Source organism: Amblyraja radiata, chromosome 32, assembly GCF_010909765.2.
Source record: "Amblyraja radiata isolate CabotCenter1 chromosome 32, sAmbRad1.1.pri, whole genome shotgun sequence".
Classification (NCBI taxonomy): domain Eukaryota; kingdom Metazoa; phylum Chordata; class Chondrichthyes; order Rajiformes; family Rajidae; genus Amblyraja; species Amblyraja radiata.
In genome coordinates this window covers 9,376,579-9,401,962 of record NC_045987.1, presented here as the reverse complement: position 1 = coordinate 9,401,962, position 25,384 = coordinate 9,376,579, and the positions used below count along the sequence as shown (strand labels likewise).

The 25,384-nt window shown below is 39.6% G+C and overlaps 1 protein-coding gene across 3 annotated transcripts in view; it reads right to left on the bottom strand.

The window, feature by feature from the left end:
* Nucleotides 1-4,741: 4,741 nt before the first annotated feature.
* Nucleotides 4,742-25,384, bottom strand: part of prrc2b (proline rich coiled-coil 2B) — a 51,659-nt gene continuing 31,016 nt past the window's right edge. For 2 of the 3 annotated variants that reach the window (XM_033048665.1, XM_033048666.1), the window contains 15 exons: nucleotides 24,667-24,844; nucleotides 22,753-22,835; nucleotides 21,688-21,915; nucleotides 20,375-20,614; nucleotides 19,198-19,284; nucleotides 16,741-16,842; nucleotides 16,148-16,340; nucleotides 15,515-15,624; nucleotides 15,099-15,226; nucleotides 14,481-14,715; nucleotides 13,166-13,345; nucleotides 11,872-11,963; nucleotides 11,147-11,252; nucleotides 8,603-8,821; nucleotides 4,742-7,620 (listed from right to left, as the gene is read on the bottom strand). In XM_033048665.1, the coding sequence (XP_032904556.1) occupies nucleotides 7,423-7,620; nucleotides 8,603-8,821; nucleotides 11,147-11,252; nucleotides 11,872-11,963; nucleotides 13,166-13,345; nucleotides 14,481-14,715; nucleotides 15,099-15,226; nucleotides 15,515-15,624; nucleotides 16,148-16,340; nucleotides 16,741-16,842; nucleotides 19,198-19,284; nucleotides 20,375-20,614; nucleotides 21,688-21,915; nucleotides 22,753-22,835; nucleotides 24,667-24,844 (2,379 nt within the window). In that variant the 3' untranslated portion in view covers nucleotides 4,742-7,422. Of the gene's footprint in view, nucleotides 7,621-7,740; nucleotides 7,829-8,602; nucleotides 8,822-11,146; nucleotides 11,253-11,871; nucleotides 11,964-13,165; nucleotides 13,346-14,480; nucleotides 14,716-15,098; nucleotides 15,227-15,514; nucleotides 15,625-16,147; nucleotides 16,341-16,740; nucleotides 16,843-19,197; nucleotides 19,285-20,374; nucleotides 20,615-21,687; nucleotides 21,916-22,752; nucleotides 22,836-24,666; nucleotides 24,845-25,384 lie in introns of all 3 variants that reach the window. The other variant, XR_004416622.1, reaches the window with a different exon arrangement.

The window sequence follows — 25,384 nt, the reverse complement described above, 5'->3', positions numbered from 1 at the left end:
TAACATGGCAATAAGAAATTGCTACTAGAAATCTTTGTCAAAATCACATCAAAAGCTTCAGTGAAGTCAAGAAGGTGCATCAGAGTCTGTTAAAGGACACAAATTGTGATCGTTTTCCAAGTTTTTTAGAATTAGTCTGCTGCATGTAATGCTAAGTTTTAGCATTGTAGTGGCCATTTACAAATCGGCCTCTATAAGCATGACTGAATTCTTCAGCATAAAGCACAATTTTTCACTGTATTTAGTATCTTTGATTAAATAAGTCAGAATTTCAAAAATTATTTACAAAAATTATCTTTGATGATCCAATTGTTCAATTACTTCTTATATCGAAGGAAGTCTAATAATGAACAAATTCTAACGTTTATTATAATCAAACTACCTGTCATTTTCAAAGCTTTTACTCACTATAGAAATGAGGAAAATTGAGTAGAACTGCAAGCTCCAAAATGAATTTAGATGGAATAAAAGTATATTGCAATGATCTCTACATGACCCTTTCATTAGATACTCACATACTTGCCCAAATTGTTTGCATTAATTGTCCAAAACAACAGATGTTCAAAACATATTGCATATATATATATATTTAAACTATTACAGTTGAGGTGTTCTTGATCAAACAAATATCCTAATTTCTCTGTTTGTGCATTCCAAAAACAAGCTCTCTTGCTTTCCCCAAGCCCCAAAGCATTGCTTAAAACCCCCAAAATAAGTTTGAGATTTGATCTCTTCTGCCAAAATTTCATCCATTTGAAGGAGCCTGGGATGTTTGTTCACTATAAAAGACTGCAAAATTGTAGACAACCAATTTATATATATCTGTTAATCCTATAGGGTTATGGTCGCCATCTTCGATGTGCATATGAAAGGTCTCCAGTCTGATCCTGAGTAGACATGTTTAGCCTTCTGCTACAAGTTTTGAGAAGTATGTAATTCCGCCCATCCCCATGAAATTTTACAACAGTTGCTCAAAATTCTGGATAGAGACAGTGGCACAGCTAGTAGAGATGCTGATGCACAGCTCCTGCAATTCCACATCAATCCTGCCCTTTGGCCCTGCCTTTGTGAGGTTCCCACATACTCTGTGAGCATGTGCGTTTCGTTTCCTCTGGGTGTTCAAGTTTTCTCCCACATCCTAAAGATCTGTAGGTGGTAAATAAGCTAGCTATTCAATTGCTTATAATATGGATTTGAGTAGTAGAATCTGGGCAGTTAATGGGAATTTAGGGAAAATAAAATGGGACCATGTTGGATAAGTGTAAATGAGTGTTTAACAAGTGGTGTGCTCACTGGACCAAATAACCCATTTCTGTGCTACTGTACCTGATAGTCACTGCCATTTTAATCAAACACACTCAAAGGAAAAAAGTTAACACTTTATTTGGTCAAGTGAAAAAAGCATCAGCTGCTTTATTTAAATAAACCAGATCCTTTCATATGGAAAGAGCTATTACAAATCACATATTTGAAAGGACAAACAATAGGTACTGAACTGTAAACCAGAGGCTAACACCCACCCAACCAGTCAGCCTCATCAATAAATAACTCCTCAGTGTACACAACATATCCACTATCTGCCCTTTCAAATATCAAATCTACACAAAAACACAACAGATAAGGCCAAAAGACTATTATGCACGTTTCTGGTTACAAACAAAAAATATATATAATGGTAAATATGTTTAAGGTAACTCGTTCAGAGCTTCTAACTCTTCTTGGAATAGAAGTGTGACATTTATTAAAAAATATATAAAAAGATATTGAGCTGTGTGGTTCAGAAAGATATATTTACTCAAAAATACACTTGAAAATACATGATGTAAAAAAAAAATTATCTGCTTCTCCTCCTACAATAACTTTGATATGAGTTTTAATAGTTATAAACATAAAAGGCTAAACAAATAATGTGCCAGCAAAGCCGCAGTAAGTAAAAGTTTCGCTGTTCTGGTTCACATGACAAATAAACACTCCTGACCTTTAGTATATTTCTCCTTCCCATAACACACATTTTTGACCAAGAAATATAAACTCAATTAACTGACAAGATAAAATAATTGGCTCCATAACATGGGCAAATAATGACAATGTTAGAAGTGGATCTGCATCAATCATGCTAACATGTGCATCACAAAGGAGAGTTTTTAGCAATTAAATTCAGACAGTTTTGGGAATTTCTTCCATTAATCTTGACAGCTGGGCTCTGACAATATTTCTGGATGGGTTTCCCTTCAATTTCAAACCTACAGCATCTCTGCCTCTTGTTAAATGAGCTACTGTACATCATACAATCAAAACTACAATTAAAAACATGTAAATACCTACCTAATGCTGTACATTATTTAAGTCAGATGTTTGAGAACAAGGAACTCAAGCCAACGTTTGCAAATGTATTATTTAAGATAAAAGTCAACAGATTTTTGAAAACGTGCACGGGTCTTTTGGCCCCACCATTACACGGTTGTCAAGACAATATATAAATAATTGATCACTGTGAAACATGCCCAATGCTGGTATGTTTCAACACATAAGTACATATTAAATAATGTAGTGTTCAGGAGACCATTGATTCAGAGGAAGAACTCAGTGGGACTGCTTCACTGATTACATGAGTGTTTCGTGAAATGCATTAGTTTTTCTAGCAAACCAATTGCTCTTTTTGGAGGGAATCTTATTTATATATAGAGAAATCCATTCTCTTTTGTTGATTCTGTACGCTATGTTGAATCAGGCAAATATGCCTCCAAAAAAAAATACTGGGAAGCAAAGTATAGACTTCCTGCAGATGCTGGAATATTGAACAAAACGCAGAATGCTGGAGGAACTCAGTGGGCCACACCCTCCACAGATACTGCCTGACCGGCTGAGTTGCTCCAGCATTTTGTGCTTTGCACTAAACAATAGGAGACTGGCAGGAAAAAGAATAATCCACCAGGTGGCAATTTAGGCTATGGATGACAAACATCAGGGGCCAATTCTTAAGCAGTGTTGCACATCCTTAGTGTTCAAGAAAATGAGCCCAAGAGTAATATGCCTAAAGTATTGGAATACAACAATTATTTTGGTTGATGGATTAACGTACCAGTGTCAGACAATAGACTGTCAAGTGGATAGTTACAAGGATCCAAGTTCCAGATCTGCCCACCACCTAACTCATCAGAAACTCACCTTGGTCCACATCATACTTCATCTCTTGGCAAGAAGAAGAAAAATAAGTAAATGGTGCACTCATCTCAGGAGCATATCTTGAAAAGATGAATGAGCTTTGGCATCATCATCATGAAGAGCTTTCGCATTTCAGTACACTGTACAAATAAGCAATCCATCAGTATCTCCTCTTTCTCCCATCAAAACTTGAACCTGCCAGCACACAGAGGTCTCATTCAGCTGCAAAGGTAAAGATCACCATCAAGCAATGCTCATTTCCGAAGGATCATAATGTGACATAAATACCTGATGGTGAGCAATTTACAGAATGCTATTTTCCAATAGAAGCTGTGTGAATAGCTAAGGTTCTTCAGCAATATTTTTCAAATCAACAATCCTCCCACCCACTCGCCCGATTCACTTCCAAATGTTGATTTTTTAAATTGACTATGCTAGGTATCAAAGTAAATTTCTTAAACAAAGTAAATATGGAGTCACTTTTTCTAACAAAGCATATGGAAAGCTACCGACAAATCCAAGAAAGAAAGAACTGCAGATGCTGGTTTAAATCGAAGGTAGACACAAAATGCTGGAGTAACTCAGCGGGTGAGGCAGCATCTCTGGAGAGAAGGAATGGGCGATGTTTCGGGTCAAGACCCTTCTTCAGACTGATGACAGGGGAGGGGGCTGGACAAAGATAGAATGTAGTCGATGGCGGTAAGACTAGTGGGAGAACTGGGAAGGGAAAGGGGATGGAGAGAGAAAGCAAGGGCTATCTGAAGTTAGAGCTGTCAATGTTCATACCGCCAGAGTGTAAACTACCCAAGCGAAATATGAGCTGCTGGTCCTCCAATTTGCGCTGGGCCTCACTCTGACAATGGAGGAGGCCCAGGACAGAAAGGTCAGATTGGGAATGGGAGCGGGAGTTGAAGTGCTGAGCTGTCAACTTCTCTACATCAGCGCCAGGTGTCAAATTCTCTACATCGGCGAGGCAGAGGTTCACTTGCATCTCCTCCAACCTCATCTACTGTATCCGCTGTTCCAGGTGTCAACGTCTCTACATCGGCGAGACCAAGAGCAGGCTCGACGATCGTTTCACTGAACACCTCCGCTCAGTCCATCTTAACCTACCCGATCTCCCAGTGGCTAAGCACTACAACCCCTCCCATTCACAATCTGACCTTTCTCCCCTGGGCCTCCTCCATTGTCAGAGTGAGGCCCAGCGCAAATTGGAGGAACAGCACCTCATATTTCGCTTGGGTAGTTTACACCACAGCGGTATGAACATTTACTTCTCTAACTTCAGATAGCCCTGGCTATCTCTCTCCATCCCCTTCCCAGTTCTCCCAGTAGTCTTGCTGTCTCCGACTACATTCTATATTTGTCCCGTCCCCTCCACTGACATCAGTCTGAAGAAGGGTCTCGACCCGAAACATCGCCCATTCCTTCTCCCCAGAGATGCTGCCTCACCCGCTGAGTTACTCCAGCATTTTGTGTCTACTTTCTCCTGGGTACTGATTATAGTGGACATACCTAACTTGAACATGTGGTTATCATTATCTAGGTAAATATACATTGAAAAATTGGGCATAAAGTTTTATGTTTCAAATCTAATGAAAGGCTAGAGTTATGTTATGACAGGCTAGAGTTATGTAATACTTGCATGTACTTGACAATGAATACTAATTCAACTTGAGATTCCTCTTCACTTAAGAAATACACAAGATCAAAATTGTCTTGTAATTTAAATTCAAAATTCAGTTACTAGGAGTCTTAATGGTATAACACATTTTTCAGGCTCTCAATCACATGATTATTCTCTGACCTGATCCCTCCCGATTCTTCAGCGAATTACATAAAAAGAGAAAATTCTAAATCCATCATGTGCAGACAACAGAAATTATCCTGAATGCCACAACATTGTAAAAATATCGATCTAACCGCTGAATTCTTTACCAATTCACGCAGTGTTAAGGGATGCCAAGATTACATTACACAATAAAAATATGAAGATGGATTACTTTTAAATTTGCCCGCGGCTAAGACTAATGACTGCTTTAAAATTAAACCCCCTCAAGGGATGATGTTTTACGGTGACTCCTGATTAACCCTCATTGCTTTTCACAAAATTTAAAAATTCTCATCCAATATATAAAAATGATACTAAACAAAAAACATGAAGTTGGAACTCTCAGAGTTGAAATGTTAACAATTATGACAACCTTTGCTACAGCTACTGTCTCTGTTATATTCAAGCAAACAGCCTGGATTGAGAAGCTCAATACAATTAAGAGATCTACAGTGGAGGCGAGGAAAGACTGCTCCACAGCTTAGTAAGAGGTCATATTCAGTTGTGTGAAACAGAATAACTTTGAGGCCTTTCTCTTGACAACTCATCTTTCAGCAAAGATACTAGTCCGAGTTAATTCCTTACACACATATTCAGATTAGTTGTCTAAACCAGTTGATTAGCAATAAGAATGTTAACGAAGTGACCCCGGCTGTCAGGGAATCCCGAGGAATGTGCCACACATATCACGTTTCGTGTTATCACATAGTTACCGTACTAATTCAAATCCCGCAACAGTGCCAAACAGATCGTTTTGTATCAACATAAACAATAACTGCAAATAAGCTGAACTATATCCTTCCTGCCACATTTGATCAACATAATGGAGGGCAAAAGTCATTTAGTTATTTACCAGAAAGTACACTGTAAAATTGAATTCCTTGGATTCAAAAGCAATTTTGTCATGGAATTCAGTTCATTACAGATAAATGGAGACCAAAATTCATAATTGTATTTGTATATTGGTGAACTATGAACAGTGGAGTGCAATATTCCAAATTATAAAGGTAAGGATAATTCAGCCTTACAGGACTGTCTGCAGTAGTCCATCAACACCGATGCCAAAGTTGCTAAGTTATTGAAATGCGCGCAAATACATATGCACATTTATTTATTATATTTCTCCACATGCACTATACATGTCATGACTTAAAAGCATGGTACTATTTTTAAACAAATGACTACTTATTCCTCATTTTGCGTCATGCTCCTCCACAAAAGGATTCTTAATTTGCAGAATCAACAATCTTTCTCCTCAATGTTTAGCACTTACAGGAACGACAGTGCTGGATATGAATGATTTGTATTCTGGACATTGAGATGTGCGCACAACATCCAATTCAAATGGTTCAATTAACTATACTGGAAATACAGCACTGCTCATAGCCCATTCTCACTTGTCACGGACAAAATATTCTGCATGAAGTAAAGTCTAAACAGTCAAACTCTAGGAAAAGAATGACAGATGCCCTCAAAGTTGCCAGCCAGCTCCCATTGCAAATAATCAACAAACCGTTTCTTCAATATTCAAGGAAAAAAAAAAGTGCTATTGATTTTTGTATACAATTTCAATAGTATATCCTTATTTCCACACATTTGTCCACTTACTGTAAAGAAATGAAGTAAGCCATCAAGCAACTAATAAAACTGCATTCGATAAATGCCATTTCTCCAAGTAATAGTTTGCTGTAAATGTAACTTAAAACTATGCTGCAGTCTTGAACTAATGGTAAATTTGACTTCTTCCAAACTACTACGGTGGGAATTACATTTTTCAGTCATTATGAAATTGAAAAGTCGAAATGCACTACATCTTGGTTAATCTTATTTTTCAGTACATGACCAACATATATATAAATGGATTGTCAGGTGACAATGTACAACTGTGTCTCTCTGCACGAACGTCACAGAAATAATTTCTATATTCCAAATCTCTGATTTTGTCTCCGTTCACAAAAGAACCAATGACTAGAAGTTAGCTGATGCACCATGCTGTAATGCCACGACGTAGGTGCAACATACTGTACAAGAAAGGAAACCAGCACATGTTAACAACCAGAACTCAGTACAATTCTTCTACGTATCCATCCTGCAGCATTCCAAATGGATACTCACTTGCCAAAGTTGGTTACATATCCTGAATTCAACTGTGGATACTGAATTAATAATCATCCTCTCGAGAAGTACAAAAGCCTCAAGTTCATATCACCTTGTACTGGTATCAGTTTTACTCTCTGCTTTTCAAGACCGAGCAGCAAATGAAACAGCATTTTTTTTTTTTAAACGAAGTCTTAGCATTCCAGAAATCCCGGGTCCGTTCTGATTATTATATATATTTAGATATATATCATTTTTTGTTAAACTGTAGGGGATCCTTATGCTTCCCCATCTTCTGCTTTAATGCCATGGTGCTCAACTGGTCCAGTTCAGAGAGCTCTCTCCTGTGTCACAGCATCACTGGCTGGGTCCTGAATGTTTGAAACATTTAAGGTTGAGCTTTCTTCTCCATGATCAACATTAGAAGTGGCTGGTTCCACCTTCTGGGCCAGGTTGGCAAGCTTCCCCTGCTGATGCTGTTCAAAGAATTTTTGGGTCAACTGCAGCACCTCTGCCCGCTGTTTAGCCTATGAAAATAAATGAAGACTCTTTGATTTTTTTTTTTTACAATACAGCATAATGCACACACCAAGATTTACATTAATATGACTTTGAAGCAGAATTTTTCTCTTTAGGATCATACTAACCTTCATCTAATCATTCATTCATCTTTTTGAATCATGGCAGCAAATAAATAATTAATTCTCAGGAATGTGCGCTGTTTGACACTAGGGCCTTGAAACAGAAGAATTTTAGTTTTTTTTGGAAGGTTTGCAACAAAAAATCATCAAATTGATTACTGGGATGGAAGGTTTGATCCAAGAAGAAAAGTTAAGCAAATTAGACCTTATCTTTTTTGCAGAAAAATGAGAGGCTATATCATTAAAACGTACAAAATGCTTACATGTCTTGACAAAACGAAATAGAGAGGTTTTGTTTTCCCTCTTGGATAGCGAGCCCTGATTGTGATGTCTGCAACCAGGAGTCACAGTTGTAAAATAAGGGTTTGGATATTCAGGAGAGTGAGAAACAATTTCTTTATTCAGATGGCGATGAATCTTTGTAATTCACTACCCAAGTGGAGGACAGCATTCAAGACATAGATCAATAGATTTTTAAATATTGAGGAAATCATTAATATGGGGTTATTGCAGGAAGATGGCGCAAAGATAAAAGATCAGCCATGATCTTACTGAGTAGTCAGGGGACTGAACTGCCTAATCCCATTTTTATTAATCTCCATGAATCTCATGAAAAGCTTTAGGTCAGCTTTCCCATTTAGGAAAGAACTCATTATAAGAAGATGTTTTTCTTTAACTTTCATATAATAGCTACCTACATAACCTGCAAATGCCACCAGCTAGGTAGCTTACTTCACACAGCCAATGTAAAATACAATTGTTTCTCTGGTGTAGAGTGGAAAATTGAAGTAAGCCGTCACCAAAAGAAGGACTCTTGTGAGAAAATAGGGATGAGACAGGAAGCAGAAACATCTTTAAATCAGCTCACCTTCATATCTTCCTCTCCTCTTTCAGAGTTGCAAGCTCGAATAGTAGGTACTGAATTCTCCCGAGTCGAGCTGTGCATTCGAGGCTGGCGTATTGTCATAGGAGGTGCAATGGGCCCTTTGTTCATCTGCATCACAGGACGTTGAATTGGAGTAGGATATGTTCCTACACTGGGAGGCCTCATGTGCATGATCATGTTGCCCTGGGGTGGAGGTGGCATCTAAGTAAATTGATGGGAAACAAAAGAAAATTAAATGGTTTTAAGTGTCTCATGTCAGATACTGTTTACTAAATACACTTACGTATTTCTTAAGATAAAATGTAATTGTTCAAATTGTTGATTGATTCCTGGGATGGCAAGTTTGCATGATTGCCATACGAGGGAAGGTGAAGCTGGCTGGGTGTGAGCTCTTTTTTTCCAATGATCTAATTGAAACAAGTTTTTAAAGAGCTTACAGGTAGATGTAGACTGATGATTCACATTGCTGGGTGTCTACAACCAGCTCTCAGAGTTTCACTTTTAAGGACCATGAGAAGACATTTTTTTCCCCAATCAGAGAATAGCAAATCTCTGTGATTTTCTATCCAAGAGATCTATGGAGGCCCTGTTTTTGAATCTAAAGATACAGATCAACAGAATTTTCAATTTGAAATAAATTAGAGATTTGTGGTAAGTGCATGAGAATTTTGTCGCATGAGATCAGCCACAATTTTAGTGAATGGTGAAACAGAAGCGAGGCTTATTCCTGTTTCAATGTTTTACATCAATGCTACTTGTAAACAAAATGTCACATGCCTCAATTGAACTTCAAAACACATATTCTATCCGGCCAGTTGAGATAGTTGAAGCATTCATCTTAAATTTCCCAGATCCTCTAGGTTTTTATAAATTTCCATCATATATTATATATGACTATTAAAACCCTCTTCGTTAGTTAGTTAGTTTGTTTGGTTGTCAGTGACATCTCCTCCAAAACCCGATGTGGTAACGGAGACATTTTTACATATTCCGGTAGAGATTTACCTCATGAATTCAAAATCTCCTCATCTGAAAAATTGGTTAATTATATCCAGAGTTTTTTACTAAAATTTAAAATCTAACTGAATCTGAAGCGAGCTGCATGACGTCACAATGCCTTTGCTCCTCGCGACCAGCTGCGCAGACTTTTCAATGCGCAGCCGGTTACGTAGCCCAGCCGCCCTCCCCCTCCCCCACCTGCTCTGGATTGAAGCCCTTGAACACGTGATGAATTCGTGCAGAGCGCTCCGCTGGGCTTCTTGAACAACATGACGGCGGCGGTCGTTATTGCAGCGTGGGCGAGGACAAGCACAGTTGAAAAGTCGTTGTCGCGTCCGTCACAGGGGACGACCTCCTCTCCGTCTCCCCCGCCCGATCGTCTGTCACGCTGGTGAGTGCCCTGCCGGCCCTCCGCTGATTTTCACTGTCCTCAGAGCGCTGCGGGCCTCGCTCTGGTCAACGACGCCCGCAGCCTACCTCGGGCCCGACTCCTGATGGGGCCCAAGTGCCGCCGGCCGTAGCGCCCGCCCACATCCCTGCAGACAGCTGTAGTGTCCCGCTCCACCCACAGCCCTCACTCCCTCAGGGCTGAGTTACCCCCCCCCCCCGCCATAACTCGCAATCCGACGGCCAACCCGAGAGATGCCGACGAACATCCGAGTGCGGCCACAGTCCAGCCACATCCCCCATAACTTCCTCCCCCCTCCCCCTCTCTCATCCCCTCCTCTCTCTCCCCTTCCTGCCCCCCCTCCCTCCCGTGTGTTTGGGGGGTGGTTAGTGTGTGTGAGACGCCGCAGGCCCCCCCCCGCAACCGCGCGTTGAGGGTAATGGACCCAAAGGGGACCCCCTTGGTCTAGTTAGATTTAAAACTGTGTAGGTAACCCCTCCATTCCAAAAAGGGATATAGAAATCAGAAAACTGCAGCTAATTTTGCTCATGGTACAAGGATAGCAAGTGATGTAAAGAACATAAGGGTGTCCTAAGGGATAGAGATAGGTTACATGTCCATTTGTGAGAAAACAAGTGAAAAATAAAAATAAATAGAGATTACAGAAGCCTGACATGCAGAAGTGTCCATGTGTCCAGTGCATGCTTTACAAAAGTATACAAAAAAAACAAAAGCATTAGAATTTATTGTTAGAGAAATTGAATACAAAGCAGAGTGCTATTGCCTCATGTTGGGCATTGATGTGACCACATCTGGAGTGCCATGCACAATAATGGTCTTGTTACTTAAGAAAAGACGTGTTGGAAGTAATCCAAGGTTTATTGCATAAATATCTGAAATGGACAGGTTGTCTTATGAGAACAGGTTGGATAGAGCAGGCTTGTATCCACTGGAGTTCTAAAATGCAACATGAACCATCTCTTATAACTTTCTAATATAACAAAACTGTGTCTCAAATGATACATGTTAGAAAAGTATAAGAGCAAGATGCTTATTCAAAGAACCTTGTGCATTCTTTTGGTGCAAGTCTTATATTGTTACTTTTACATCAAAGTAGTTCCACAGGTACAGCAACAAACCTGTTGAGCATAGTGGCCCTGGATACCTCCTGGAATATTTAAGCCCATGGTGTTCACAGATGATCCAGGTCCAGACATTTTCCCACTTGGGCTTGAACAACTGGGTCTAAAAAGCACAATGTTAAGAGATACACATTGACCCACAATGCAAAGATAAATGCCAGCCCAGTTTGTTCTTATTGTTAATTAACAACATAAATGTGTCAAATAGCTGTATGCAATGAATGGTTCATGAAATTATTAACTCTATTTAAGCTAATTCATTCTTCCTTTGGGCAAGTTTCATTGTCTAGTCACTGACTATACGTTTGTGATGAAACAATCTCCCATCAGTATTAGGCACAATATATTTTCCATTTCACTTTTTTCCATTGTTTGATGTTGATTTGCAGCATTGTTTTATTTGAGGATCATTGTCTGAATATCCACAGAATGAATAATTACACCTAAATTATCTATATAGTAATTAGAGAGTTCAAATCCACTCCCATTTACTTAGATCAAGTTAAGGTGAAATTAACTGTGCAAGGAAACACAGTCCACATGTTTAAAAAATAAATCACATTTTAGATTTATTACATAATGAACATCACTTGAAAGATCAGATCACTACACAAACTATTCAAAATAGTATTATAGACCAAATTTTCACTGCCCATAAAAATAAAACAAGTATTTCTCCAAACATTTTGTAAAGTACTATTGAACATTTTTTGAAAGGCTACCTGAAGAGGTTTGGTACAGGTCCTCCAGGGATCCCAGAGGAAAGCTGCTTGTTATCTGCATATTGAAATGCTTTTAGGTCCATTTGGGGAATCTGAAAACAAAAGGCAATTTTAAAAGATGTTGACATAATGCCACCTTCTATTAATAGCAAAATGTTTACATAAATATATTGCTTTAAAACTTTAGTATTTCACAGCACTGTGGCGCAGCAGTGATGTTGCTGCTTCGATCCTGACTATGGGTGCTGTCTGTACGGATACAGGTACACAACCTTTTATCCGAAAGCCTTGGGACCAGACACTTCTCGGATTTCGGAATTTTTCGGATTTCGGAATGGAAGATTTTTAGCGTAGATTAGGTAGGTAGCGCGGGCGGCTTGAAAAGTCTGGAGCGGCTGCCTCCTCCCCGGAGACCGGGGAATCATTGTAAATCGTTGCTTAAATGTTAGTCAGTTAGTTTGGAGGGCTTTTATGTGGTGGAGGGGGTGAAGGGGGGGGGGTGAAGGGGGAAACTTTAATTCTTAGTCCCCTACCTGGTCGGAGAGACGGGGAGCGGGCCACCGCATAAAAGCCCTCCAAACTAACTGACTAACATTTAAGCAATGATTTACAGATGTTTAAGTGTCTCCCCGGTCTCCGGGGAGGAGGCAGCCGCTACAGTAGTACAGACCTGGGTTGACCGTGGGTCGTTTCGGGTCAAGTTTGGCGCCAAACGCGAGCTTTGGTGTGCAGACGACATCCTGGAAAAAATGTCCGGTTTTCGGAGCTTTTCGGTTTCAGGAATTTCGGATAAAAGGTTGTGCACCTGTAGTACGTTCTCTATGAACTGCGTGGATTTTCTCCGAGATCTTTGGTTTCCTCCCACACTCCAAAGACGTAGGATAATCAGCTTGATATAAATGTAAATTGTCCTTAGTGTATGTAGGATCATGTTAATATGCGAGGCGGACTGGGTGGGCCGAAGGGCCTGTTTCCGCGCTCAAACTAAAAAACATTCACACAACACTGTTATTTAAAACCAATCAGCTTGCCCCAGCATCAGTAAAGTACTAGATTGACACTACAAAACTCCACTCCTCCCCATCAACTTTCATTTGCAAGCTGTTATAATTTTCCTTAAGCGTTTAATTTCTTTGGTATCGTTCCTGTTAGCAAAACATATGGATCAATATTCAGACAGAATGATGAAGGAACTAGCGTCATAGAGATGGGAACAACAGATCTGTGGATGAAGATGGTTGTTTATGGATAAGCTGAGCACCAGCTGGCCCAAATTTAAAGTAACTGCTCTGACCTCTCTGCCAGTAGGTAGAATAGGAGGCTGAGATCCTGGGGGTAGGAGTCTTCTGGTCCCACCAACACTCAAACTCTGCGCTTGGGGAAGCTGGATGGACTGAGTTAATGCAATTAGTTGTTGCTGGCCTGAGCCAAATCTGGGCAGAGACAATTGGGATCCAGGCATGGACATGGTCACCTGCAAAAAGAGAGGATAAATAATAGTAATTTAATATTTTAATTGAATTATACCAATGTAAACAACAACACACACATTATATATTGTATGCTGCCTACATAACAGAAATATACCTCTTACACAATTAAAAATCTATGAGAAGCAGAAAACAGTTACCCATTTAAAAATAACCCCTGTACAAATCATCATTGTATAGCATTTTCAGTGAATTATAATTTTCCGCCAAGGAGGAAAGAAACATATTGTGAACCCTCTCAATGAATAAGTAAATATTATGAAATGGCCAGGGATTAGATGACGACAGATTATAGGTATGCATGCACCAAAATGGAGATGGTTAAGGAACATAAAGAGAATTTGGGGGGGGGGGGGGGGTGGCAAAGAAGATAGACTTTTTTGTTCTCTCCAACAATGGGATGTAAGCTAGAGCTAGGTCATTCAAGAGAGAGGTTAGAAATATGTCTGCATGCAATAGATTGCAGAGGTTCATCTCAACCACAAAAAGCAATGGATGCCATCTTGATTTAACAACCACATATCTAAGACTGACAGATTTTTCCCCCCAAAGTAGTTCTTAAAAAGTAATGCAGCAAGGTGAATGGGTGAAAGGGGAGAACAGAGTTAAGTTACACATCTACCATATTGCATCTGAATGGAGGAACAGGCTTGAGGGACCTATGAACCTTCTGTATTTAATACAAGACAATTTTTGGTTTACATATTGGTGCAACCCAATTGTAGAAAAAGACTCAAGATTGTCATATGAGAGAAATTATGAAAATATTGTATAATACATGGAGACACAAGAGATTGCAGATGCTGGAATATTGTACAAAAAATAGCGGGGGAACTCAGTGAGTCAGGCAACTGTGGGTGGAGGTGGGACAAAAAATTGTCTATGTTTAAGAATAATTTACAACTATACCCCGTTAAATCAATTAAAATACATTCCTTGAATATATATTTTAAATGAATGCTACATGGCAGCAATGGATCCATTAAGGATTACAATGCATTGTGTTTAAATCAAACACACTACCGGTAAAAACTTCAGTTTACATTTTTTGATGGCAACATGTTACTACTGAAACAAAATTGCATTTATTCCTGAAGAGATTGCAGTAATTCCTTAAACCTGTATCAGCTGAGAGTCCATGATCTGTGAAGTGGTAAGCCCAGGCTGGTTTAGTTGACTTTCATACATGAGGGTCTGATTTCCTCCAATTGCTTGATAATGAGACCCTGGCTGTGGCTTCACCATGTCAGAGGTTGGAACTGTGGGGAAAGCTGTATACGGAGTTTTCATAGGAGCACCAGACAAGACCATTGTGGATGGCTGAGAAAGACTGGCATGCATGTACACTTGTGACCTGTGAACAAGAATTTAATTAAATCCAATTAATTGTATTTCTCTCTTTAACTAACACACACACACACACACACAAAAATAAATTGACTGGAAACTTCAATAAATGAAATACACAGAAGAAATTAATCTCAGATTTAAATTAAACTTAGATTAAAGTTAGATTCGTAGGTTCTTTCAAGGTCAGTTTATTGTCACATGTACCAGTTAAGGTACAGTGAAATTTCACTTTTTGTTAAGTTAGAGCTCAAAGCAAGGCAACTTTTAATCTGCATTTAAGAAATTAAATCAACTTTATTTGCCTTCTATTTCCCCAGCAAAGTTACTGAGCAGTTGAAGACATATTTTGTATATTTGTTATGGACTGGATAAGTTCAGTATTTGTACCTGAAAGGCTGCATTGAACCAAACATATCTTGAGACTGGGAGACAGGCAGTCCATTCCTCAATCCAAGGGGTGCCTGGGCCTGTAAGGATGTATGCACTGGCATTTGAATCTGGTGTGCTGCAGCAGCCTAAAGAGAGAAAAGCAACCAACCATGATACCAGGCACAGCAGCCACGTTGCAACTGATTTATCCTATCATACCCCACAATCTCTGGAAAATGTTAAGTTTCATACTGGCATTCGTCAAAACAGCGTCCCAAAAGAACTCAAACTGCCACATCTGAATAGTGCCAGTGTTTTCGAACAACACCACATTCAGAAGTCAACATGCGCTGGCACACACTGCTTTAACTGAAAAGATTTTCAGACCTCAAGTTGCAAATACAGATAAATATGAACGAAAAGGCTACCATTACCTGAGAGAGGCCAGCCTGGAAACCTTGCTGTTGTGGGATTGATTGCGGAAGGAGCCGCGTTTGACTGGCAAAAACGTGGCCATCCATGTACAAAGGGGAAATATGGCTCCCTGAAAACAAAAAAAATCACAAGAAACCATTTCTCCAACTTGTTTGTTACTTAGGGCACAGATGATGGAAAATAAAACAAAATGTTACTTTCTTAAAATGATGATTGTTTTACTGTGTGATATAGTGAAATTCATAATCAATTAATAATTGTAGGTCCTTAATCTGCATCATTTACTCCGTTGACTTAAACAGGAATTAGTCATTGAAATGCAACCTTTGGTAGAAGGGAATACTAGAGGCTTCTTTCCCACCACTAATGTTTTTAAAAAACAGACAAAGTGCAGAAGTAACTCAGCAGGTCAATTAGCATCTCTGAATATGGTAGGCAATTTTGGGGTTGGGACCCTACTTTCAATTGATTGTAGTAATAACCTGATGGAATACTTGTTAACAAGAAAGCACAGAACAATCATGTGTATATTCTAGTAATGTCAGATAATCTAATTATCAGAATTATTAATCAGAGCTGCCCTTTAAGGTAATCAAAAAGGAGGCATTAATACCAATAAGCTATTCACATACCTGGCAAAGACACAGAGGGTGCAACTGAGACCATTGGCATAGGAGGCACAGGAGAACATCCAATTGGGCTGTAGCCTACTCCACTAGGTGGGCCGGTGTTACATGGAGTCTGTGTACTGGCACTACTGCTACCAGGAGAACTCTGCTCAGCAACACTGGGAGAATTTTCCCAGGCTTTGCGGGCAGACTCCATCTATTCAAATAAAGAAAATAGTGTAAAAATCAGAAATATTGACCTAAAACTCAAAGACATCTCCCCCAAAATGCTGTGATTAATCCACAAACACACACACATTTGTCACAAATATATACATGCAACACAGCAGGCGAAAACAAGTTGAAGTTTAATTTTAAAATAAAAACAAATAAAACAATGAAGAAACGTTAACCCCTCAATATTTATCATCTTTTCAACCTGCATAGTTTTTTTTTAATGGCATAAACCCAAGTTAAAAATAGTCAGGCCTTTGCAGTTAATTTCCACAAGGTTCCCTATTAAATCAATACACTGCTACTAAAAAATCTTTAACATCTGAATACATCTCTTCTTTAAAGTAATTGTTTCCCGAACTTTCCCAATTGTGCAGTTTTACCTTTAATGTAAGGTCTGTACTTGGTAGAGAAACAGGAGTGAGGTTAGGACCCTGTTGGAGATGCTCTCTTCGCAGGATTGGGATTGACTGGCTTAGTGTTACCTGAAAAACCAAAAGCCGGTACTAAATGAAGACTTCGATCCATATTTGCATCATTAATGAAAAATTGTTTAGCTTTGCTTAAGATATTCTGAGCAGAGAGATGACTTAACAAGACATATATATGAATTACTTTGAAAGAGTGGAAACAGAAATATGTTTCCACGTTTGAGCAAGAGCATAATTGTGGCTATCGATACAAGAGAAATTAATTACTCAGAATGGCGAGAATGTGAAACAATCAATCACAGGGAGTGGTTGAAGTCAATAGTATGCACTTGTTTAGGAGGAGGCTGGACAATTCCACAAGATGCTGAGTAACTTGGGTTCCTAATGCCCGATTTGCAATTGTAGTTTGCAGCTGCAGCAAGTAATCAGGAATGCTGAGAATGAGAACAATGTGAATGACTTATCTGAAACAAAAATCTATGTGATCTTGACAATGCGGATATGGAAATGATGACTCCTCTCGTGGGAGAATCTAGAAATGGGGATCTCTAATTAAAATAAAGGATTGCCCATTTAAGTCACAGGTGATGTGAAAGTCTTTCTGAGGCTTGCGGGTCTTTGGAAACCTGCTTCCACTAGTCTTTGTGGAAGAAAGCATTTGAATATGTCTTTAAAGGCAAGGCTAGACACATTCTTGACATGGAAGGGTGTGAAATGCTATCCTGGTAAAGTGGAACATGGAATTGAGGTCAAAGTGAGAACAGCTGTTATTTTAATAAATGGTGGAGCAAGTTTGATTAACTGGATTTCAGAGTCAACGTGACATGCTCCTGCTCCTAATTCATGTACACGCCCACATGAGGGCAAGGGGAATGCAGGGTTACATTGCTAGATTTAAATGATGAAAGACCGAACAAAGCTCAAGTGGAGCATAGATGCCAGCATGGGCTTTGGGCCAGATGGTATGCCTCATGCCAGATATCCTTTGCAACGCTATGAAGTTTTATTTACGTTCCTGCCCTGAGCTGGTTCGTCTCCTACCTCAAAGATAGGAGTTTCTCTACAAACATAGGCAACTCTTTCTCTTCCCCAGCTAGCCTTTGCTGCGGGGTTCCACAAGGCTCCATCCTAGGCCCCATTCTCTTCTCCCTGTATATGCTCCCCTTAGGCCAAGTCATTCAAAGGCACGGCATTTCCTTCCACTGCTATGCAGACGATACACAGCTCTATCTCCCCCTGAAACCCAACAACCGATCAAATCTACTCAGCCTTATGCACTGCCTCGAGGATATAAAGTGTTGGATGGCCCAGAACTTCCGCCAACTAAACGAGAGCAAGTCTGAGGTCATCCTACTCGGCCCCTCGGACTCCATCAAAACAATAGCTGGCAGCCTTGGAAGCCTAACCTCATTACTCAAACCTCACGTGATATTTGACACTGCATTGAAGTTTGACAAACAAGTCAATGCTGTGGTAAAAGCTAGCTTCTTCCAGCTTTGCATTATCGCTAAAATCAAACCATTCTTCCAATTTGACGACCTCGAAAAGATCATCCACACATTTATCTCCTCCCGCCTTGATTACTGCAACTCCCTTTACACTGGCATCAGCCAATCATCCCTGTCCCGCCTGCAATTGGTCCAAAATGCCGCAGCGCGACTTCTGACAGGCACCCGAAAAAAGGACCACATCACCCCGATTCTGGCCTCTCTCCACTGGCTCCCAGTGCAGTTCAGAATCAATTTCAAGCACCTCCTTTATGTATACAAAGCCCTTCACAGGCTTGCCGCCACCGACATCAAAAATCTGCTAACCCACCATACCACCTCCAGGTGCCTCAGGTCGGCCGACTTGGGGCTACTGACTATCCTGCAGTCCAGGTATAAGCTCAGGGGCGACCGCGCTTTTGCAGTTGCAGCACCTAGACTGTGGAACAGCATCCCTCTTCTCATCAGAACTGCCCCCTCCATCGACTCCTTTAAGTCTAGACTTAAAACTTATTTCTACTCACTAGCGTTTCTTGAGGTCCTCCGAGAGAGCGCTGTATGTATTTATGTATGTATTGTTAAATCTATGTACCACTGTATGTAGCATGTTAGTACCTGCACTGTTGTAAAGCACTTTTGTCAACGTTTTTGTTTTTAAATGTGCTATAGAAATAAAATTGAATTGAAAATTGAAAAAGTCTGCTGTGATTCAAGTCAATGATTACATTCATTGTTCTAAAAAGCTTTTATAATCTCAGAGAAGTTCTGTTTGTAGTTTTCAGGTAATAGGTGAACATCTATTGTTTTTAATATATTTTATATAAAATTTTAAAACTATATCTGGATTTTCACTGTTTGATCTCAGAGCTATGCAAAGAGTGGGAAATTTGATGAAGCAACACCTTCAGAATATAGTACTCACGTTGTTCACTAATACATCCTGCAGTTTAGTGATCGAGTTGGAAACTGGATTCGGCACTGAATTCTGTGGCAAATTGAAATCTGAATCCTAAAACAACAAATTAAAAACCTTATCAGTTTATCAGAAGACAAACCACACAGACTGTGGGAACATGGAGAAGTTGTAAATATTACCCCTCGACTCAGACTTCCAAAACATTATTACATTGATGAACCAATACCCTGATTCATGTCATCACAATAAAAGCCAAGTTGGGAATAACCCGATATTAAGAAAAGCAATTCTTCAAGAAGAGCAATTAAAAAAAAAAATTGGTTGTAAAGCTAGATCAATGATATTGCAACCAAATTAAGTCTACAGTAAAGCGACAAGAAAAATATACTTTGCTTATTGATCACTGGCCAATTTCTACAGTATAACACAGGAAACATTCAATTCAATATCATATACTAAATGCTTTTCTTCCTGTATATCCTCCTCATTTAATGTATTTTTTGCCACTTCCAGTTGATGAAGTGGCTTCTGATTACTGAAGAACATTGTGAATCTTGATACTTTAGGTGTCATGTCTGTATGGAAAAAATAACCGTAGGCTTCTGCTTGTGGACAAAGTCAACAGAGAGTACACACATCTACAAGATATAGAACTGAAGCTTGTTGAAAAAGAGCCAGGTGCTGTTGAACAATGGGCAGGTCTGGAGCTAAGTAAGAATGCGAAAAGATGGACAGATAAGGCCAAAATTAGGCCATAAAAACAAAAACAGTAGTAACACTGAAAAAAATGTTTTAAAGCGCTAGAAACTGAAAATCATGACTGCTGGGCATAATTAAAGCAAATACCATGAAGCTACACTAATGTGGTGGGCAGTCAAAATGTGCAGAAAGGGTGAGATGAGGCAGACAAATGGGAAAAGACTCGAGTATAAACACCAGCACAAACAAGAAAAAATGATCCATTTGTCTAATGTAATTTATATGCAGGAAATGCCAGTCTCTTTTTCATCCTCTATTCTTTAGATCTGCAATTTACAGTGCTACATAAGGATATATTGGTACGGTGTTATGCAATGAAATGTGATTTCAGTGATCACACATCAGCTCCAGAGTTACACAATGACAATTTATAGATTTGAGACATTATCACCAGCTATAATTTCAATCTTCAAATGGAACCAACCTTTGGACTCACTCCGAACTCTATGGGTGGAACTGGAATGACAGACTCTACGTGCAAATCCAACCCTGCTTTGGCAATTGGTCTGTTATCAGCTGCCGTTTTCGAATTAATGCTCCCATCATTTCGCTCTGTTCCCTCTGGTTCTAGGCACTCTTTCGCCTTCTTGTTTTTCAAGGATCGTTCATTTCCTATTGGCCCTGGCTTGTGGTCTTTGCTCTGCCCTTCAGCTGGCTCCGGAACCTTTTGAGCATAAAACAGCAAATACAATTATTTTATTATATGATTGCTCTGAAGTAAGTATTTAATTGATATGAAACATAACTGCTTTATTCAGAATGTACCATAGTACTCCCAACATGCAACAAATTACAACATATAATCTTGAAGGGGACACTAATGGTTACAGCAGAAACAATAAGGCACATCTCATTCTGCAATGTTGTTTAATCCAGTGAGATCATCACACCCAATCTGTGTCCCTCAACCTCACCATGCCTAATAAACCTATCTTGACTAATCCCACAGAACATTTTAACCTCCTGAAGTATTCTCACCAATAGAGTAAATCAAGCACTTCAGGTTTTCCAAATCCATTACATTTTTAGGAGTTGGAAATTGTGATTCTCCAAATTAACCCAAACTCAGCCATGATCACATTGAATGGCGGTGCTGGCTCGAAGTGCCGAATGGCCTTCTCCTGCACCTATTGCCTATGGTCATCCTTTCATTACTTTCAAATTTCTGTAGTTTATCTCCACTTACAATCCTCAGCTTTGTGTTTTTCTCTCTTCCTGGGACTTGTTTGGCAAATGCTTTACTTTTTAGTGCCTTTCTGTGTTGTGCACTTTGAACATTAGATGTGATTCAAACACGTTTTGTCTCAATAAAGTGGGCTTTTCTGATTGCTCCAGATGACCTCCGTGGACCAACCAAACATAAGCCCACATAGTACACACACAAACTGTAGCTGAGATTGCATTTTTAGAGATACTGCGTGGAAACAGGCCCTTTGGCCCATTGAGTCCACGCCGACCCGTGATAACCAGTAAACTAGTTCCATCCTGCACACTAGGAACAAATGTTTTTTCTACAGAAGCCAATTAACCTACAAACCTGTACGTCTTTGGGATGTGGGAGGAAACCGGAACACCAGGAGAAAACCCACGTGGTTACAGGGAGAACATGCAAACCCCTCACAGATAGCACCCACGGTCAGGATCGAACTGGGGTCTCTGGCATTGTGAGGCAACTCCACTGCTGCACCACTGTGCCGCCCATTAGTATTAAGTAATTGTTTTGAAATACTGTGCCACCTTGTACTCTGGTCTTTCTGACTTCTGCCGTGGCTCCTTGGGATCATCTGTTTTCCCATTCGATTTATCTACTGATGTGTCTGCACTGGCTCCATTGACTTCAGTCATTACTCCTCCCTCTGGCTTTAGCGCACCATAAGGTGAGCTTCGCTGTGATGATGTTGCAGATGAACCTTGGGAATCAGCACTGAGTTCAACTCCACTGTCGGGCTGACTTGCCTTGAAACTCTACCAGAAATAGTTCCAAAATAGTTAAGAGCGGCTTAAAACAAAAAAATAAAAATCAATTATGCATCTTGCGCACAAAATATAATAATAATCTTAAAATTATGTTTCTACACTGACACACACTCAATGTTTTTGCAAGGGGACTTTTCAAAAAGTTAATGCAAAAAAAAACAAAAAAAACTATTGAGTTATGGGCTACACATCAATATTGTTTTTGTAAACCAGCTGATAGATGTACATATTGAAAAGATGTGCAACAATAATTAAAAATAAAAATCAGAGAATACCGGAAACAATCAATGGACTAGGCAGCATGTGTGGCAAATGAAGCAGTTAACATTTCAAACCAGAGACCTCTTATCAGAACTGGGAAAGAGGTTTAAAAAACATTTTGATGTTGTAGGTGTATGGATAGGATTGAGGGAATATGATAAGAGAAGTTCAGTTTACAATACTATAAATAAAGTCATGCAGTTGACTAATTAATGGGAGCAGTTAAGAGCACAAGAACAGAATCAAAGGAACATTAAAGTTGCTGAATGCAGAGTTGTGGGATGCGTCCAGCAGATTCATCTGTGCTGATGGAGAGAAACACTGAGCCAATATTCAGATCGTCCGGCCAATTCTGATAAAGAGTAGGACTGACTGTAGTGTTACGGTGCCAGGCACCTGGAAGCAGAGGCTTGCCACTGTAGATTGAAACAGGTGCTGCACTGCTGCCTTCTGGACCTAGTGTCTTGGATCTTCATGAATAATACCGTACATTATTTTAAAACTTTTCAGTGGATCTTTTCTAATGCAAATAATAATGTCCATACACTTTGTGAATATACTCACTTCTGTACAAGCAGATTCAGATCCTGTGTAAGAATGCATAGGTTTTACCCAACCATCGCTGCTGGTCGGCTGAACAGGAAGGGCTGCAAAAAAACAAATAAATATTTACAGAATAATTAAGGGGGACACCACCTGTGTTCCATGATGGCAAAGCCAAATCAATTTTAACGGTATCAACTTTAATGAATTAATTAGTGCAATATGTGCAAAAGATACACCATTTTAAAATTTAGATTTGAACTGTTTGGTGCTATTTTAATTAAAATTAAGTGCTTGCAAATATTGCAAAGTTTGCAAATATCCAATCATAAATGCAAGGACGTATTTTGCTCTCCTTCAATCATATGCTTAGCTTATTACTGGATCATCAATTAATATCTTTTGGTGTATCAGCACATTATTCTCCTCATATCCACTTCCTTGAATATATGAAAGGAAGGGTCGGAAGGATCCATTGGAACAACATCTACACTTAAACAGGCAAGAAAGGTTTTATATTCATCTCTCAACCAGCCATGATTGAATGGCAGAGTAAACTTGATGGGCCGAATGGTCTAATTCTGCTCCTATCATTTATGACCTAATGAACACCACTCCCTTCTTTAAATTTTCTCCCAAGTGAAATTCATCATAACTTCCTTGTTAATTGGAGGAAAGTGTGCTTTTTGATATGATGCTCTGGCCATGCAGCATCTTTGTAAGACCATCCTGCTAGTCCCAATCCACTGATAAATTATATTTCAGTGGCAATTCTATAAAATAGAGCACTACAGCCGGTACACCCACCATATCTCAGAAACAATGTGGAAACAACAGCTCAGGTACCATTTTTGGTGAAAGTTAGTTAACAGTTCAGCTCCATGACTTTTCATCTGATCTGGAAAAAGTTGGGATGTTATCAATCTAAAAATCCTGATGCTGACACAAGGAACTGCAGAAGTTGGTTTCCAAAAAAAAGACACCAGGGGCTAGACTATCTCAGCAGGTCAGGCAGCATCCCTGTAGAACATGAATAGGTGATGTTTCGGTCCCGAACCCTGCTTCAGACTGATGGAGTATGAAGAAGGGTCCCGGCTCAAAATGTCGCCTATTCAAGCTCCTCAGTGAAGCTGCCTGAACTACTGAGTTACTCTAGCAAGTTGTGTCCTTTTTTTGGTTAATATCGATGCTGTTTGATCTGCCATATTTCATAATTTGCTTTAACTTCACACTTTCAGCACCTGCAGTATTTTGCTATTGTCCTTTTAACAATCCAATGGTAATAGCTGTTGATTCACAGATTTGTCACAACATGTAATGAGGTCATTCACCCGAGTCCATGCAGCATCTTTGTAAGACCATCCTGCTAGTCCCAATCCACTGCCCTCTCCTTATGGCCCTTTAAATGGTTCATTCTAACTCCAAGTGTATCCAAGGTATTTTCCAGCATCTGCAGTTCCTTCTTCAACTCCAAGTGTATCCTTTTGGACCCAACAATGGATTTTGCCACCCCTAATATCCCAGGCGATACATTTCTGACCCAAATCATTCGTCACATAAACTGCAAACCTCAAATCAATCATCTTATTTCCATGTCCCCAAGTTCTTCACCCCTCTGCCAATGGGAACAGTTTCTCTCCATCTATTCTGTCTCAACTAATTAATTGCAATCCCAGAATAACTCCAGCTTCCTCAGTTCATTCACATTACCAAAGTCCCTGGTCCTTGGAACCATTCTGGTAATCTCTTCTGCATCCTTTCCATTTTTCCCAATGTACGCTGCCCAGACTAGATGCAATATCCTAGTTGCGTCTTAACCTGCATTCTATAAAGTTTAATTCCCTTCCTCTTTTGCTGAATGCCCTTATTTATTGATTGTAAGAACAGCTGCATCCAGCCAAATTCAGCATGATTCTACATTGATATCCAACTTACGTGCACTGGAGTTCTCCCAGATCTCTGTCCCTAGACTGTTGGATGCGGCCTGCACCTTAGAGAAGCTTTCTTCAGTTTGTTCAGCTATTGCATTGGAAATCTGTTGCTTTTTAACAAAACGAGGAGGAATTTTGGATGAAGATGTCCAGCTCTTCTCATTCCGACTTTTCCCTGGTGCCTGGTATAAAAACCAAACCGTGCAAATGAGACCAATTCATATCTCAAACCAATCTCGCCTCAAAAATAAATAATTCCCCCTTCAAATAACTGTTTGGTGTGTTCCACGTCCAAGGGAAACAGAAAATAGCTGCAAGAGTAGGCCATTTGGCCTTTCGAGCCAGATTTAATATGATCATGGCTGATCATCCAAAATCAGTATCCCATTCCTGCTTTTTCCCATATCCCTTGATTCCATTAACCCTCTCTTGAAAACATCCAGTGAATTGGCCTACAGACACTTTCACCAGTCATTATGCTTACAGATCTATTTTGCCCTGGGTACAAACCGTCAAGATCTCAGCTCTTCTCCAATTCTGGCTTCTTGAGCTTACCAGATTTCCTTTGTCCCGTCCCTACACTTAGCAGCTTTGATCATGATACTGGAATTAGCTTCTAAAACTATCAACCTTCCATTTAAAAAAAATTATTTATTTACTTATTGGACCGGTATTTATTTGTTGTCTAATATTATGCAATATAGCTCACTGTCAAATCTAAA